General features: G+C 55.6%; 1 protein-coding gene across 1 annotated transcript; it reads right to left on the bottom strand.

Annotated features, from left to right (window-relative positions):
• Positions 1-3,953: 3,953 nt before the first annotated feature.
• NR4A1 (nuclear receptor subfamily 4 group A member 1) lies at positions 3,954-11,712 on the bottom strand. Its single transcript, XM_039862112.1, has 7 exons — positions 11,531-11,712; positions 7,934-8,811; positions 6,973-7,102; positions 6,594-6,745; positions 6,075-6,277; positions 5,811-5,989; positions 3,954-4,765 (listed from the first exon to the last, which is right to left on the bottom strand). The coding sequence occupies exons 2-7, from the start codon at positions 8,807-8,809 to the stop codon at positions 4,509-4,511; spliced, it is 1,797 nt and encodes a 598-aa protein (XP_039718046.1). The 5' UTR covers positions 8,810-8,811; positions 11,531-11,712; the 3' UTR covers positions 3,954-4,508.
• Between the last annotated feature and the right edge of the window lie 2,314 nt (positions 11,713-14,026).

The raw sequence follows: 14,026 nt of genomic DNA on the forward strand, positions 1-14,026 counted from the left end.
GGCAGGGACACTTAGCACCCCACCCGCCTGGCATACAGCTGGGCACTGCTCTCTGCTAACACAGCATATACCAGGACAGCCACTGCACCACCACCCCCTCCCGAACTCCACTCCCTGGCTCAGTTGCCACCCCTCTGGCCCCGTGGCCATGCCTGAGTAGGGGCTGCATAGTGCCAGCGCCTGAGTCAGACTTTGAAGAGAACTCAAGTGGCAGGGTCAGAGTCCAGTAGGAAGCAAAGGGGAGCCAGGGTGCTGGGGAGGATGACTGGAGCATGGGCCAAGGGGTGGAGGGCAGGAGGCAGAGGCCAAGGTCGGAGCCTCCAGGGCCCCATAGCCCTCAGGCCTCTCTGAGTCTAGCTGAGGACCCTGGAATGTGCCTCCTGCCCTCAGAATGTCCCTGGCTGTGTGGGGAAGGAGATATTGGGGGGAGGGGGGAGCTTTTGCTCAGCTCTGCGCTAACTCCTTCCTGCCCTCACCACAGGGAGCTGGAGGTTTCAAAGTCCCACTAGCGAGTCTGAACCTTACCCAGACAGACCCCTAGTCTGGGGCCAAGGCAGAGCCTGGCAGAAGCCTGAGCTTGGAGCAGGGGTGGAGGCAGAGGTTTGGGGCTGGGCTCCAGCTGCTCTAGGGAAGAGAGATCAGCCGCCAGCCGAGCAGTGGGGCTGCAAGGCCAGGCCTAGACAGGGCTGGAAAGTAGATGGATAGAGCCTCACCCCTTCAGCCCCATTTCTGAGGGGATGCCCAGCGGCCCTGGGGTCTCCGCTGCAGTCAGGAACTTGATGAAGGCTGGGGCTTGACTAGATTTAAGCTAAAACTTTCTGGGAATCCCCAGATCCCGCTTCACATGAGGGGATCCAGCACTGCCCTCAACCAGGATATGCCCAACACGGCTACCTCATGACCATGAAAAGACATCACTAACCACCTGCTGGCTGTCCAGCCACGACGCAGTGGCCTCCCACCTCTGACAGTCTCTCTCACAGGCTTTCCTCTGCAGCCACAGAGCTGGTTGCCACACAGCCAAGTGCACTGGACACTCGGAGCCAACCATATGGAACGGTACGGCTGAAGTACAGTGTGGTTGCCCATGACCTTCAGAAGCTCCTCAGCCTCCTTGAGGCCGGCCCTCAGTACCTCCCTCCATAACCAAATCCTGGTATCTGGAGCCCAGGTGTGTGGCAGCTTCCTCCCTCCCAGGTCCCAAGAAAAGGCCATCAGGCTCAGACCACTGGGTATAGAGCACCCTTTCAGACCCTAAACCTCAAAGCCACACCCCACCCTAGTCACAGTGGCACCTCAGGGTTGAGAAGGGGGCTCAGGCCTCTGGGCATGGGGCCTAGCGTGGGTGGGGTGGGGGAGAGACAGGGGAGCAGGCTTCCTGGGTCTCCATGGGAGGACAAACGGTAGGCTTTGAGGCTTTGGAAAATCCCGCCCGGGATTCCAGGCCCTGCCAGCGTCACTGCCTTTTGACTATTGTCCCCATCGGAAATGGGCCCAGCCCCCGGCCAGCCAGGACAGAGCGACCATTGTGAAGCCCCACCAGGCTCAATGCCCCCTTGTTCGCCCTCCCAGCCCCTAGCAAGACTTGGAGGCCAGTTCTTCCAGTTGCTTGGTGGAAAGAAAGGGCCTGCCTCCAGGCTCCAGTCCTTGGGCAGGCCAGGGAGGGGCAGGGTGGGGCTAAAGAAATCAGCCGCCAACCCTGTACCCCAATAGCCAGAGTCTTGGAATAGAGTCACCATCCCTGGAGCTTCTTTTACTTTCGAGGCCCTGGGCAAGGAGACCTAATGGTTAGGTAGTTAGATACACCAAGCTCAGCCACTTACAAGCCAAGTGACCTTGGGAAAGTCATTTCCTTTCCTCCAAAATGAATTATCTTTTGTAAAAACAATAGCTATTATTTATTGTTTTTGCTATATGCTAGTCACTGTTTGAAACACTTTATATACATTCATTCATATCACCGTTATAGCAAGTTTGTGAAACATGTACAACTATTTTCTCCTTTTATAGGTGAAGATGCTGAGGCACAGAAAGTCTAAGTAACTTTCTCGAAATTCCACAGCTAGTAAGAGCTAGATCCAAGATTTAAATGCAGGCAGTCTGGTTCCAGAATCCTTGCTCTTTTTCATTCTGCTGTGTTGCCTGCCTGTGAGGTCAGGATAACCACACTCTCCTCATAGGGTGATAGAGAGAGCTAGAAATAACAAATATAGGAAAAGAACCTAGTGGGCGGTGGAACAAAACAGATGATAGCTATTATCACTATGGGGCTTAGAGATCTATAGAAACCACAGTTCTCCACTGCCCAACCTATTCCTGACCCCTGTCCCCTCCTCAAACGCCCAAGGGGTCCTTTTGCCTTTCCCTGAGGCTGCCCTGTGCTGCGCATCTGTACAGGATAAAGGCAGGATATAGAGGAAAATGACACGAAGAGAGAGGGATTCAGTCCAGCCACAGCTGGTGGGAGATTTCCTAGCAACCTCTGCTCCTAACCAGAGCACTGCCACTAGACTCACCTCCTCACTGAACAGGTGGGGAAGCAGGCTCAGTGAGGAAGAGGGGGCTTCTCAGAGAGCAGCATGCAGTCGGAGGCAGGGCTGAGAACGGAGGCAGGGCTGAGAACGGAGGCAGGGCTGAGAACAGAAGCAGAGCTGACACCCCAACTCCCATGCCGCCTTGCCAGGTTCTGGTGCTGCGACAAAAGCTCACTTAGGATATCTGGTGGGGGTGCCAGGGACACGTGTTTGGAAGTCCACAAACTGCTGAGGGTGGCAGTCACCGTACACAGAGCCCGTGGCTCCCCACCCCACCCACATGTAGACTCTTTAGGAGGCCCGGGGCTGGACTGTCTCCCCAGAACCCACGTGAGGGCATGTGGTTGGAGTACCTCGGGGGCCTGCAGGCTATAGCTGGAGCACTGGGGAAGGCCCTTGACTCTGTCCTACTATGGAGCGGAGCCCTATTTTATTTGACTTCTAATAGGGGCTTCCCTCATCCAGCCAGGGGCTCAGGGGAGGTGGAGACTCCTAGGCCAAGGGTTGTAAGGAAGTGGCGTGAGGGGTACTGCCTTCGGCATCCTTGAGAAGGAAACCATGAGGCTAGGTGGGCACTGAGTTCAGTGAAGGGGTCGGACGCTCCATAGTAGCCAGCTACATTGGGCCTCAGGTTGGAATTGATCTAGGTTCATGTTTCTCCAAAGAGTAGCCCCAGACCACCTGTATCACAAGCACCTGGGCACTTGGTAAAGGCATAGATTCATGGGCTCCACCCCTCACTAAACCCAAATCTTTGAGGTCGTCTAGAAATTTGCATTTTAAGTCAGCTGACTAAGCAACTGATGAGCTTACGAGTTGGAAAACCTACATGAGGGTGTTTGGGCATAGGTAGGGACCTCGGCAATCTTCTTGCCAAGAGATCAAGGCCTGCCAGCAACCCGAACCCTGTTGCTGGGGTGCTAGGCATGTGGGGAGGAATGCTGAAGATGGAGATTGAAAAAAACTTACACCGAGTAACAGCTGCTACCACCATTCTGGGCTGTCCTGTACCCAGCCCCATGCTAAGCACCATACCCACACTCCTGTAATCCCAGCAGCAACATGAGGCGAGCTATGGCCCTCTCTGCTTTACCAATGTAGAAGCCACATCAGAGACCATCACCCCGGTTAGGACTGTAACAACAAGAGCAATGCTCTTATCCCTCGGCCCGTCAGCCTCCACTGCAGGCCCTATCCATGAAACATTAATTTATTGGAGGCTTTCTAGTGCCAGAATCCAGTCTGAAAGCTTTTGTGTAACAGCCGCATGAAGCAGGTTAGTTATCCACCTTTTACAAAAGCATAAACTGAGGTCTATTAGCTCAGGTTGGTAACATCCAAGATTTATCCAGTCACTTGCGTCCCCTATGTAATTATGGAGGTGGGGGCAAGAGATGTCGAAGATAGATAGGATTCCAGTTTCAGCTACATGTCTATTTTTTATTCAATATATTAAATATATTAATCAGAAAAGTCACATACTATAAATCCAGGAAAATACACAAATATAAATGTCAGAATCTGTCATTTGCCTTCCTCTTAGAGTGAGTTTATGTACATGTGGAAGAAGGTGGGAAGAGAGAGCCAGTAGGAGGCTGGGAAAGGTTTGCCCGGGCTGGTGGGGCCTACCCCTCCTTCCCAACACCACCCCCACCTCAACCTCTTCCTTCCTGTATTTATAGCAGAATTTGGCTTATTTACAGCACGGCAGTGTGTGTTAAAAACAGTTTATCTTACAAAAACATGAAGGCCAGGGCCAGGATGGGGGGTAAGACAAAGAGTAGGAGTCCTCTCCATAAATGCATCCCTCTCCCTCAGGGCATGACCTCCGAAAGCAAACAGGGAGGCTGCCCAGCCTGTAGCTCCAGCCCAGGTGTGGGGGGTTGCTCCAGGGGTCTGAGGACCATGGGATCAAGGCACGTGGGGTGGCATAGGAACGTGCACACACAGTGCACAGGTGTTCCCAGGCTGGGGTCAGAAGGGCAGCGTCTCCATAAAGATCTTGTCGACGATGGGCGGAGGGGGCACCAAGTCCTCCAGCTTGAGGTAGAAGATGCGCTGCAGGCCCTGGGTGCACAGGGTTCGCAGCTCAGGCAGCTTGCCTAGCAGGCGTGACAGGCAGCTGGCTGGCTGGGGCTCGCCCGCCAGGGCCGAGACGTGATCCTTCAGGCAGCTGGCAATGCGGTTCTGCAGCTCTTCCACCCGCTGTGGTTCCTGCAGCCCGTGGCGGTCTGTGAGGAAAGGAACAGGATTAGCCACCCATCTGAGGACTGGACCCCTTGAAGACCCAGCCTGCCCCAGGCCTGCAAAACTGCTGCCACTGGCCGACCTTCACACTCTGCTGGCACTTTGTAAAAGCATGTTCACACATATGAGCCCATTTTTAAGGCCCCACAAAGGTCTAGGAAGGCAGTAATGCTCATTATCCTCATGTTCCCAGTGAGAAACTGAGGCCCAGAGAAGTTAAATGACTTGCCCAAGGTCACAAAAAGGAAAACCCAAGCCAGGTTTTCCGACTAGTGTTTTGTTTCTAGACTGTTCTGAGAAGCCCTGGAGTTGAGCAGCAAGCAGAACCCTAGAAGCCACCTCCAGAGAAAGCTGGTTCCAAAACCCACAACTCCTTCTTTAACCCAGAGAGCCCTAGATTCTGTCCTATATAGCTGGGTCCCTATGAAGTTTAAGTAAAAATAGGATGAGGGCAGACTCTCGTGCTTTAAGAAGTAAAATTGAGAGAATCTCCACATTTAGTACCTAAAACCCATCTTGCATGATTATATTTACATAGAGCACATAGCAGGAACGGGTAACCTGTGCTGTCAGAAGTCAAGGTGGCAGTTACCTTTAGGGGTGCCAATGACTAGAAGGGGCACAAGGAGGGCTCCTGGGGGACTGGTCATATCTGTATCTCGATTTAGGTGCTGGTTACGTGAGTGTGCTTAGTTTGTGAAAATTTACTATTTATGCACTTTGCTGTATGCAACATAATTCAGTAAGACTTTAAAAAAAAAACTACAATCCTATGCCATACAACATCTACACAGGCTGGACCTTGGGTCATCTGGGATCATTCACAGATTGGCTTAGACTCTGCAATCAGATGCAGGTGGACCCAAACCCCAGCTCTGCCACCTACCAACTGTGTTACTCTGAGCAAATGCTTGCCTCTCCCTGCATCTAGTCACCCTCATTTCACAATATGGGGGCCCAGGAAGTGTCAGATGCCAGTCCACCCAGGGCCCTCAAACCCTCCTCAATGCCCTAGGACTGGCCACTCACCTGTGATGAGGACAAGTGCTGAGAGGCAGGCGAAGGCAGGGACATCAACCACCAAGCTATGCAGGGACCGCGAGAAGGCCAGAATACTGTCGATCCAGTCGCCAAAGCCTCGGGCGCACTGCAGCCGGTGCAGCACTAGGCCGGAGCAAAAGATGAGCTTCCCCTCAGCTGGCTTGGACCTGGCGGGCAGGGATACAGAAGACAGTCAGAGAGACTGGAGTGCAGGGCAGCAGGGGAGGGGCCAGCAGACAGCAGGCAGCTCACCGGTAGGCCAGGCGGAGAATGAAGAGCTCTAGGAAGGCCGACTCCAGCAGCAGGTCCTGGTCACCTGGGGACAGCTCGGCGAAGCCAGGGATCTTCTCGGCCCACTTGCGGATAACCTCCAGGGACCCCGAGAGCAGGTCATAGAACTGCTGCACATCCCCAGCATCCTCCTTCCCGAAGTGGGGCAGCACCAGCTCCTGGAACTAGAAGGGCAGTCCGGTGGGGTCAGTACCCGAACAAGGCCACGATCTATGGCCATGTCATGTATCAGATGCCAGATCCCAGAGGTGAGAAAGGAACTGAGATTCTGCCCACCTCATGCCTGCCAATTCTCAAATATTCACCCAGGGCAGAGGCTGCTGGAAGTAGCACATTTTTCTAATTGGCCACCCACCCAAGGGGGTACATTTTTCCATGTGGTCAGCCCACGAGGGGCTCCTCTTTTTTTCAATTTGTCCAATTGGGGAAGGGACTTTTCCAATGTGCAAAGGCACTGGATGTGGGGTAGGCCGAGCTCACCTTGGAGTAGTCCAGTTTGGCTGTGCTGGGCCCTGAGTCCAGGTGCGCCCGGACCAGGGAGGTGAGGAGATTGGCAGGGGAGGCATCTGGGGGCTGCTTGGGCTTTGAAGGGAGCCGCCCCCGCCGCCCCTTCAGGCTGTCTGTTCGGACAACTGCAGAGAAAAAGGCAGGGATGAGGAAGGGAGGAAGGGAACCAGGGCACCCTACGGGGACCCTACCCCACCCCCCATAAGTAAGGAAAGTGAACTAGAGGTGGGATAGAAATAAAGTCCAGGCATGCCCTCCCCTGAGGCCCACCAAGGCAGTTGTCTGGGGGACGCTGCAGGCCCTACCCTGTCAGGCCTGCCTCTGTTCCACCTGCCCCGTCCCAACCACCCACCTTCTTTCACCATGCCCACGGCCAGGCACTTCTGGAAGCGGCAGAACTGGCAGCGGTTTCGCCGCCTCTTGTCCACAGGGCAGTCCTTGTTAGCCAGGCAGATGTACTTGGCGTTTTTCTGCACTGTGCGCTGGAGCGGGGGACAACACGGAACAGGCTGTCAGAGTATGGGGAGCGGGGAGCCCAGGGGTGGGGACCGTCCAGATCCTGCTGCCATCACAGACAAAAGCACTCTCTGTTCACAGCTATTTTTCTAACATTTGGGTGGCAGGGGAGGGTGAGATGGAGAGGTGGGGGAAGGAAGGAAAAGTCTTGGAGACATTGAGGGAGCTTTCTGCCTCAGGAGCAAGACCTCCAGCACACCAGATTAGGGCTAAGGGCTTCCTGGCAGCCCAAACACCTTTACTTCTTAATGCGCCTGCAACCACCAGCCCCTCTTCCTTGGGGCATATAATAGAAGGCCACAGGGGTGGGGGGGAGCAGTGGGGACAGCAAGCTAAGCAGGCACCCGGAGCTGGGACAAACAGACAGCCTGTTTCCTAGTCCACCTCCAGCCCTTAAGCACCAAGCCCTCTTCCCAGAGCCTTTCATCTCATGCCAAGAACATGAACGCTTGGGGCCCCTCTTCTCACCAGGACCTGGAGTGGGGAGAGGATTGGCAGAGGAACACCACAGGCTGGCCATGAGAACCTCCCCTCCTGGGTACCCCTGCAGCCTGCACTCTCTGCCCATATCCCTCCCCTTTCTCCAACTCACTGCCGTCCCACTGGCTCTCTATGCCCCAGTACATGAAAGATCCCAGCCACCTGCCATGTCCTGGGGACCCCTCTGGCAGGGCTGTAACTTCCTGGAGGTTAGGACTAGTTGAAAGAACTCGAGGTAGGCTACCACAGATCCCACTGGGGGGAGAGACCAGCCTGTCTCCACTTCTCATGAAAAGCCACACCTCGCAGCCCAGTACCTTGAAGAAGCCCTTGCAGCCCTCGCAGGTGCGGACTCCGTAATGCTGGCATGAAGCGTTGTCTCCACACACAGCGCAGCGGCCCTCACTTCCACCTGGAGCCCCACTCCGAGACTTGGCTGAGGTCACGGGCACATCCAACATCCCCGGGCCATCAAGGTGTGGAGAAGTGGGCAACAGACCTGGGAAAGCTGTTGGCATGGCATAGCTCTCCCCGTCCCCCAACTGGTGGGTGGCTTGAGAGGGAAACAGCTTTAGGGGACTCTGGGCCAGGCTGGGGCTGGGGCCGGTGGGAGGGCTGAAGGAAAAGAAGGCTGGCGGCTGGGGATGCCCAGGAGCCTTGGGAATCTGTTCCGTCCATGCCCGCAGGCCTTCATAAGTCTGGTTAGGTGAGAAGGGACTGAAGGAGCCATCCCAAGGGGAGAGCTGGGGCGGCTGGAGGCCAGGCGTGGGTGGTGACGGGGCTGAGCAGGGGCTGCCATAGTAGTCAGAACCACTGGAGGACAGGGTCTCATCTAGTGGGCCACTCAGGGTGCCAGGGTAGCAGCCGTACACCTGGAAGTCCTCAAACTTGAAGGAAGCAGAGGCAGGAGAGGTGGCTGAGGATGATGATGTGGAGGAAGCCGAGGAGGAGGTTGAGGAGCAGGGCTGGGCTGTCCCGGGCAGCTGGTAAAGAAAGGTGTCAAACTCCCCCGTGTAGCCATCCATGAAGGTGCTGAAGCTGGGCAGGGCAGTGGGGGCCGTAGGAGCCGCCTCAGAGCTGGCCAGGTCCATGATGGGCTTGCTGAGCTCAGAGGTCAGGGGGTCATTTGCCAGGTGGTCACGGGGTCCTGGGCTCGGTGCTGGTGTCCCATATTGGGCTTGGATACAGGGCATCTCTGGAGAAGGAGACCAAGCAGGAGGCAGGGGGAGTCAGAGAAGTCTGAAGCCTGACCTCTAAGTATAGGCCCCCAAGCAGCCAGGTGGCAGGAATCATAGCCAGACATGGGATCCTGAGGCATTAGGGCCACAGCCCACCAGAGAACCCAGGAATCCTGGTCCCTAGCCAGAACACCATCTCAACCTCCTTGTCACAAAAACCCTGGGCAATGGCCCAGCAAGAGTGGGCTCAGTCAGAAGGCCAGCCACACCCAGTCAGCCTGGGAACCCTAGGGAAGGCATCCAGCCAGCATTTCTCTGCTGGAACAGGAGGAAGCTGTGTTCTTCCAGCCCCCTGCCCTCCCTCACCGGGTAAGGCGTGGGTGGGGGCTGGTTGGGAGAGACAGCAGGCTCGATCTTAGCCTAGTCCCCAGGAGCAGATATGTTGTGTCTCCAACCTGGCACTTCTGGGAATATTCCCAGGCACAGCCTAGGCTCGGCAAAGCCCCCTCCTCCCTCTACAATGCCTGGGAAGAAGGACATCCCCCATATGGAAAAGGAGCTGAGAGTGAAGGCTTGCTGCCTAAGAAAGCAGCCTAAGGAGCAATGAGCCCATTCCCCAACCCCGCCCCTGAACAAAGGCTGCAGATCCCACCTAAGCCTTAGTCCTGCCATCTGGGGATGGGTACCCAACCTGCACTGTCTGGATTGCTCCCAGAGGGAGGGAGGAAGGGACCCCGGGTCTCCTCACCCTACCCCAGCTCCCCAGGGAATGGGGTAACCTGGCTCCAAACCTTTAAAGGCCATATGCTAGAGAGGGGCAGAGGGGAGGCAGGACGGAGGAGAGAACAGCCCCTGGGACCATCCAGAAGAATGGATAGTACCTAAGAGGAATTTCTCCACTACCAATAAAGCATTTTTCCCTGTTGTTTTTATAAGAGAACTCTTGGGGTCCAACAGGAGACTTAAGGTGGCTATGCAGGGAGAAGGAGCCTGAGGGTAGAAGACACCCTGCCCCTGCCTGGATCCCTTTACTAAAGAGAGTCTGTGCCTTCAAAATTCCAGAAGCTAAGGCAAAGGGGGTTATATCCCCCTAATCTTGAGGAGCCTGAAGGAGCAGGGATAATTACACCGTTCAGGGGAGGACCCTTAAGTTTCCAGATTGGTTATAAACTAATAGGACAGTTTCCCATCCCACCTCCATGCCTGGGGTCTGCATGGCTCTGGCCTCACCAGTCAGGAAGAAAAACTGGGTAAGAAAGCACGCTGGGACAGAGTGCCATAATCAAGGGGGATGCAGGAGGGGGCAAAGGCAGGGACCACCTCCTGGCCAAGTGCTGGGGAGTTCTCTGGTTCTAGCTTTTTTTCTCACCTCCATGGGCCCCGGACAGGGTAGTGCCACCCCTTGCCTGACACTCCCACGACCAACCCAGACAACAGAGTCCCTCCAAGCTCTGGCCCCACCCACCCAGTGGCGTCTGTCCACAGGCGCACAGCACCTGTGAGAGATAAGGGTGGCCACGTCTGCCTACACTAGGAAAGCCTGGGCAGGGATGGGTTTGGGGTGGAGAGGCAGCGGCCGTGGAGGGCTGGGCGTTCCAGCCTTATTCAAATCCTGTTTCTCCACTTGGACGTCCCACATCCGGATCAACCCGCACCAACTTATCCCCCCACCCCCATGCAGGTACTTAATGACCCAAGATATATGGACCCACATGGGGGTGGGGGCAGCAGAGTAGTTGCACGGGGAGGAGGAAGAGGCGGGGTTGAAGAAGGGAGGGGGAGAATCCGGCTTCAGGCAGGTCCTGGCAACAATGTGGTTTGCACCTGTTATGCTGAACTCGCCTCAGGCTGCACACTACCTGTATGATCCGACGGGACTATAGGGGTAGGGAGGTGGGTATTCTCCAGGTAGTACCACACCAGAGACTGCATTAGCAACTGCCAGGATCCCTAAGGACCAAAATTTCCATCTCTCTCCCCCCTCCTTTGTCTCTGTCTTTCTCTGTCTCTCTCAGACCAGCGGCGCATGATCCGAGCTACAGCTAAAATAATCTTCCCTGTGCTTCCAGAGACCCTGCCCCTGCCTCAAGAAGGCTCTTTTATTCCAACATGCAGCAGCACCCCGTGCACAGTTTAGCCACCGGTGCTGGCCATATCCTTGGGCAACCCAGACGTCTCCTGAGATACTTCAGACAGAAACTTCAGGCTGGGGGTCCCGGCAAACTAAGCCACAGCCTCTGAAGTGTTAAAAAAACAACCAGGGGCACGGAAGGGGGTTGACAAGCTGGGAGGAAGTAGATCCTTTTGGAACTCCAATCCTGATAGAAGCCTCATGGATCCAAGCAACCGAAGCTCAGTATACCTTTCCCCCACTGTCCTGAAAACCTCCATCATCACTTCAGTCCAGGGCGCGGTGTACCCAGTTGGGCACCCTGGAAGACAGAACTACAGCTAGCCTGACTCCAGGCGCCAACCCTAACCCCCTACGGCTTCCACCTTGCACAGACACTCCCCCCATCCCGCGCCAAGTAGACTCCAGTCAGATCTAGGTCCTCATCCAGTTCTAACTGCTCCCCCCGACCAACGCCAGAGCTGCACCCTACACCCGTCTTCCTGCATGCTGAACCTATAACATCCTTTCTACCCGCGCGTACACACATCTCATTCATGCAACATCCCCTATAAACCAAAACAGAGAGCTCAGCTGAGCTGCACACTCCTCGTGGGGGTACCTACCCGGCCGGCTCCTGCTCCCCCTGCCGGGACCAGCTCCCTCTACCCGGGACCAGCGTCCCGAGTCGCAGCTTGATCCGAGTGCTCTCCCGCCGTCCTGCACACTACCTTGATTTTCGCAGCCTGAGCCACTGGGGCTCCCCGGCGGAGCCGACCCTCCTCTTAAGCTCTCCGTGACGCACAGGGAGGGGCGGGGGCGCCTCTGACGCACGGCCGGCAAGCCCTGGCCATACAAGGGCGCGGGGGGCGGTGCGGTTCCGGCGGGAGGCGGTGCGCGCTGGGGAGCCCGAGGGGGCGGAGCGAGAGGGGGGGCCTGGAATGTCTGTGCGTGTGACGCACGCGGGGTTCCATTGACGCAGGGAGAGCGGACTGTTTGATCTATAAATAGTCCCCTCGCGCTCGCCGCGCTGGCTAAAAATAGTTCTTGGACTCCCGATCTACCCCCACGCGCCGGACCCAGGACCCAGTCCGGGGCCCCCAGGTCCGAAATAACCGGCCCGGAGGGCCAGAGCCCGAGGAGAGGGCGTTCTAGAGTCGTGGCCGCAGGGCTTCCCCGACGAGGATCTCCTAACCCTCCAGCTGCTCTGGGAGCCACAACCGCGCCCGTTCCCTTGGCCCGCTCCGCCTTTGCACCCTCCTGAGCCCTTCCTGGAGGCCTGGGCGGGGCAGGCAACTCAGGGACACACCTGAGAACCTGAGCCCCTACCTCAGCCCGAAGCGCAACCTGTGGACTTAACCAGTTTTCCCCAGCAGTCTCCCCAGCAGGGTCTCTCCAGCAGGGATGTCGGGGCTGAGGGGTTGCCCGAGGGCTGTCAGTCAGAGCCTTATTCCCTCCCCACAATTTCCCATGCAAAGTACCTTCCGGAGGGCAGGGATTTGCCATGCCCAAGATGGGCCAATGGGCTCTACTCTACTCGCTGAACTTCATTTCTGACCAGTCCCCTCCTCAGTCCCTTACAGGTTGAGTGAACTCTAGTGGGAAATTACCGAATTTCAGAACCGGGTGGAGCCTGAGAAATCTTTCTGAATTTGTGCAGACTCTTCCCCATTTTATAAATAAACAGGCTCAGAGAAATAATGGCACTTATTCAAGGTCACACAGGGAGGCGGTGGCCCTCTGGGGTGGAACCCCTGGGGCCACTAACTGCATCTCTAGGGTACCTTTTCTTGCCCTCCCCTGTCCCTGATCAGGGAGTACCACTCCCACCTCACCTCCAACACCTGTGGAAAGAGTGGCTTTGACCTGCCCTATGAAGCAAGAGCCTGCCAGGGATGTATCAGGGCACACACAGACCAGGCTGCAGCCATCTGGGGGCCTTCCCTAGTCTGGCAATCACCCCTTCCCCGCATTCTGCCCCTAGCGTGGAGAGCCCTCATCTGCTACATGAGAGAAGAAGCATGGCTAATATTTACAAGGAAGAGAGAGCAGCCCCTTACACACACACACACACACACACACACACACACAGCCCCACCCAGCTCCCTTATCCCCTGCAAGTCAATGTGAAGTTCCTGCTTCCACTGAGCCTGCGCCCATGGATTCCACTCTTGCCTCATCTGATCACCCTTCAGCACTTTCCTCTACCCCTCTACCTTAACAGCACATCCTGCTCCTCACTTCCATCCTCACCTCCCACTTCAGGTTCCCCACACCCTCGTCTCCAAACCCTACTTCTGCCTACTCAGAGGTCCCTCCAGCACCTCGAACTTTATCCATTCCAGGCAGTGCTTGTCATCTCTGCACCCCCTGTTATCTCTGCTCCTGATACTCCACATACAATTTTTCATTTTTTCATGAAATTCTATTTAGGAACATCTCTGGATCCCCTGTTCCTACTGCCAGCCACAGGCCATGCCTCACTAGTGCCTGAAGGCAGACCAGCTGAGTAAAGCTAGTGACCTCCCCTTTTCCTTGCCCACTACCCATTAAGAAAAGTGCTCCTTAACCAGTTTGTCTCCACTGTCCAAACCCCACTGTCCACCCTAGATGGAGCAGTCTTCAGATAACCCAATCTCGCTCAGTGATCTGATGAAGACCTGCCAGAGCTCCCCCATTATACCATACAATCCCAACATGAACCAATCTTCAGAGAGCTCTGGCTTTTCCCAAACCGTCTTCCAAGGATCCTTCAAGGCCACCTGGGTAAAAGTGAAGCATGGGCAGGATGATGTGTATGGGACCCATCCAGGATCCCCATCCACTTCAGCCAAAGTTTTGTTTTTCTTTGTCTTGGGCTTTTGCATAAGATTTTGCTTGGGAAAGAAGGATCCCACACTAATAATTCATGTCCTCCCATGTTGCAGATTAGGACTCAAAGACTCCCAGAGGAGATGCACTCTGCTCAGGCACACATAGCAAGTCTGAGCTGGTGAAACTAGGCTTCCCACCCAGCCCCCCACCCTACCCTGGGATTTCTCCCTCCACTCAACAGGGCCTTCCTCAAAATGAATGAATGAATGAATGAATGAATGAATTTAATATGCCAGCAAAAGATTTGC

The sequence above is a fragment of the Pteropus medius genome, unplaced genomic scaffold, assembly GCF_902729225.1.
Source record: "Pteropus medius unplaced genomic scaffold, Ma_sr-lr_union100, whole genome shotgun sequence".
Lineage (NCBI taxonomy): Eukaryota > Metazoa > Chordata > Mammalia > Chiroptera > Pteropodidae > Pteropus > Pteropus medius.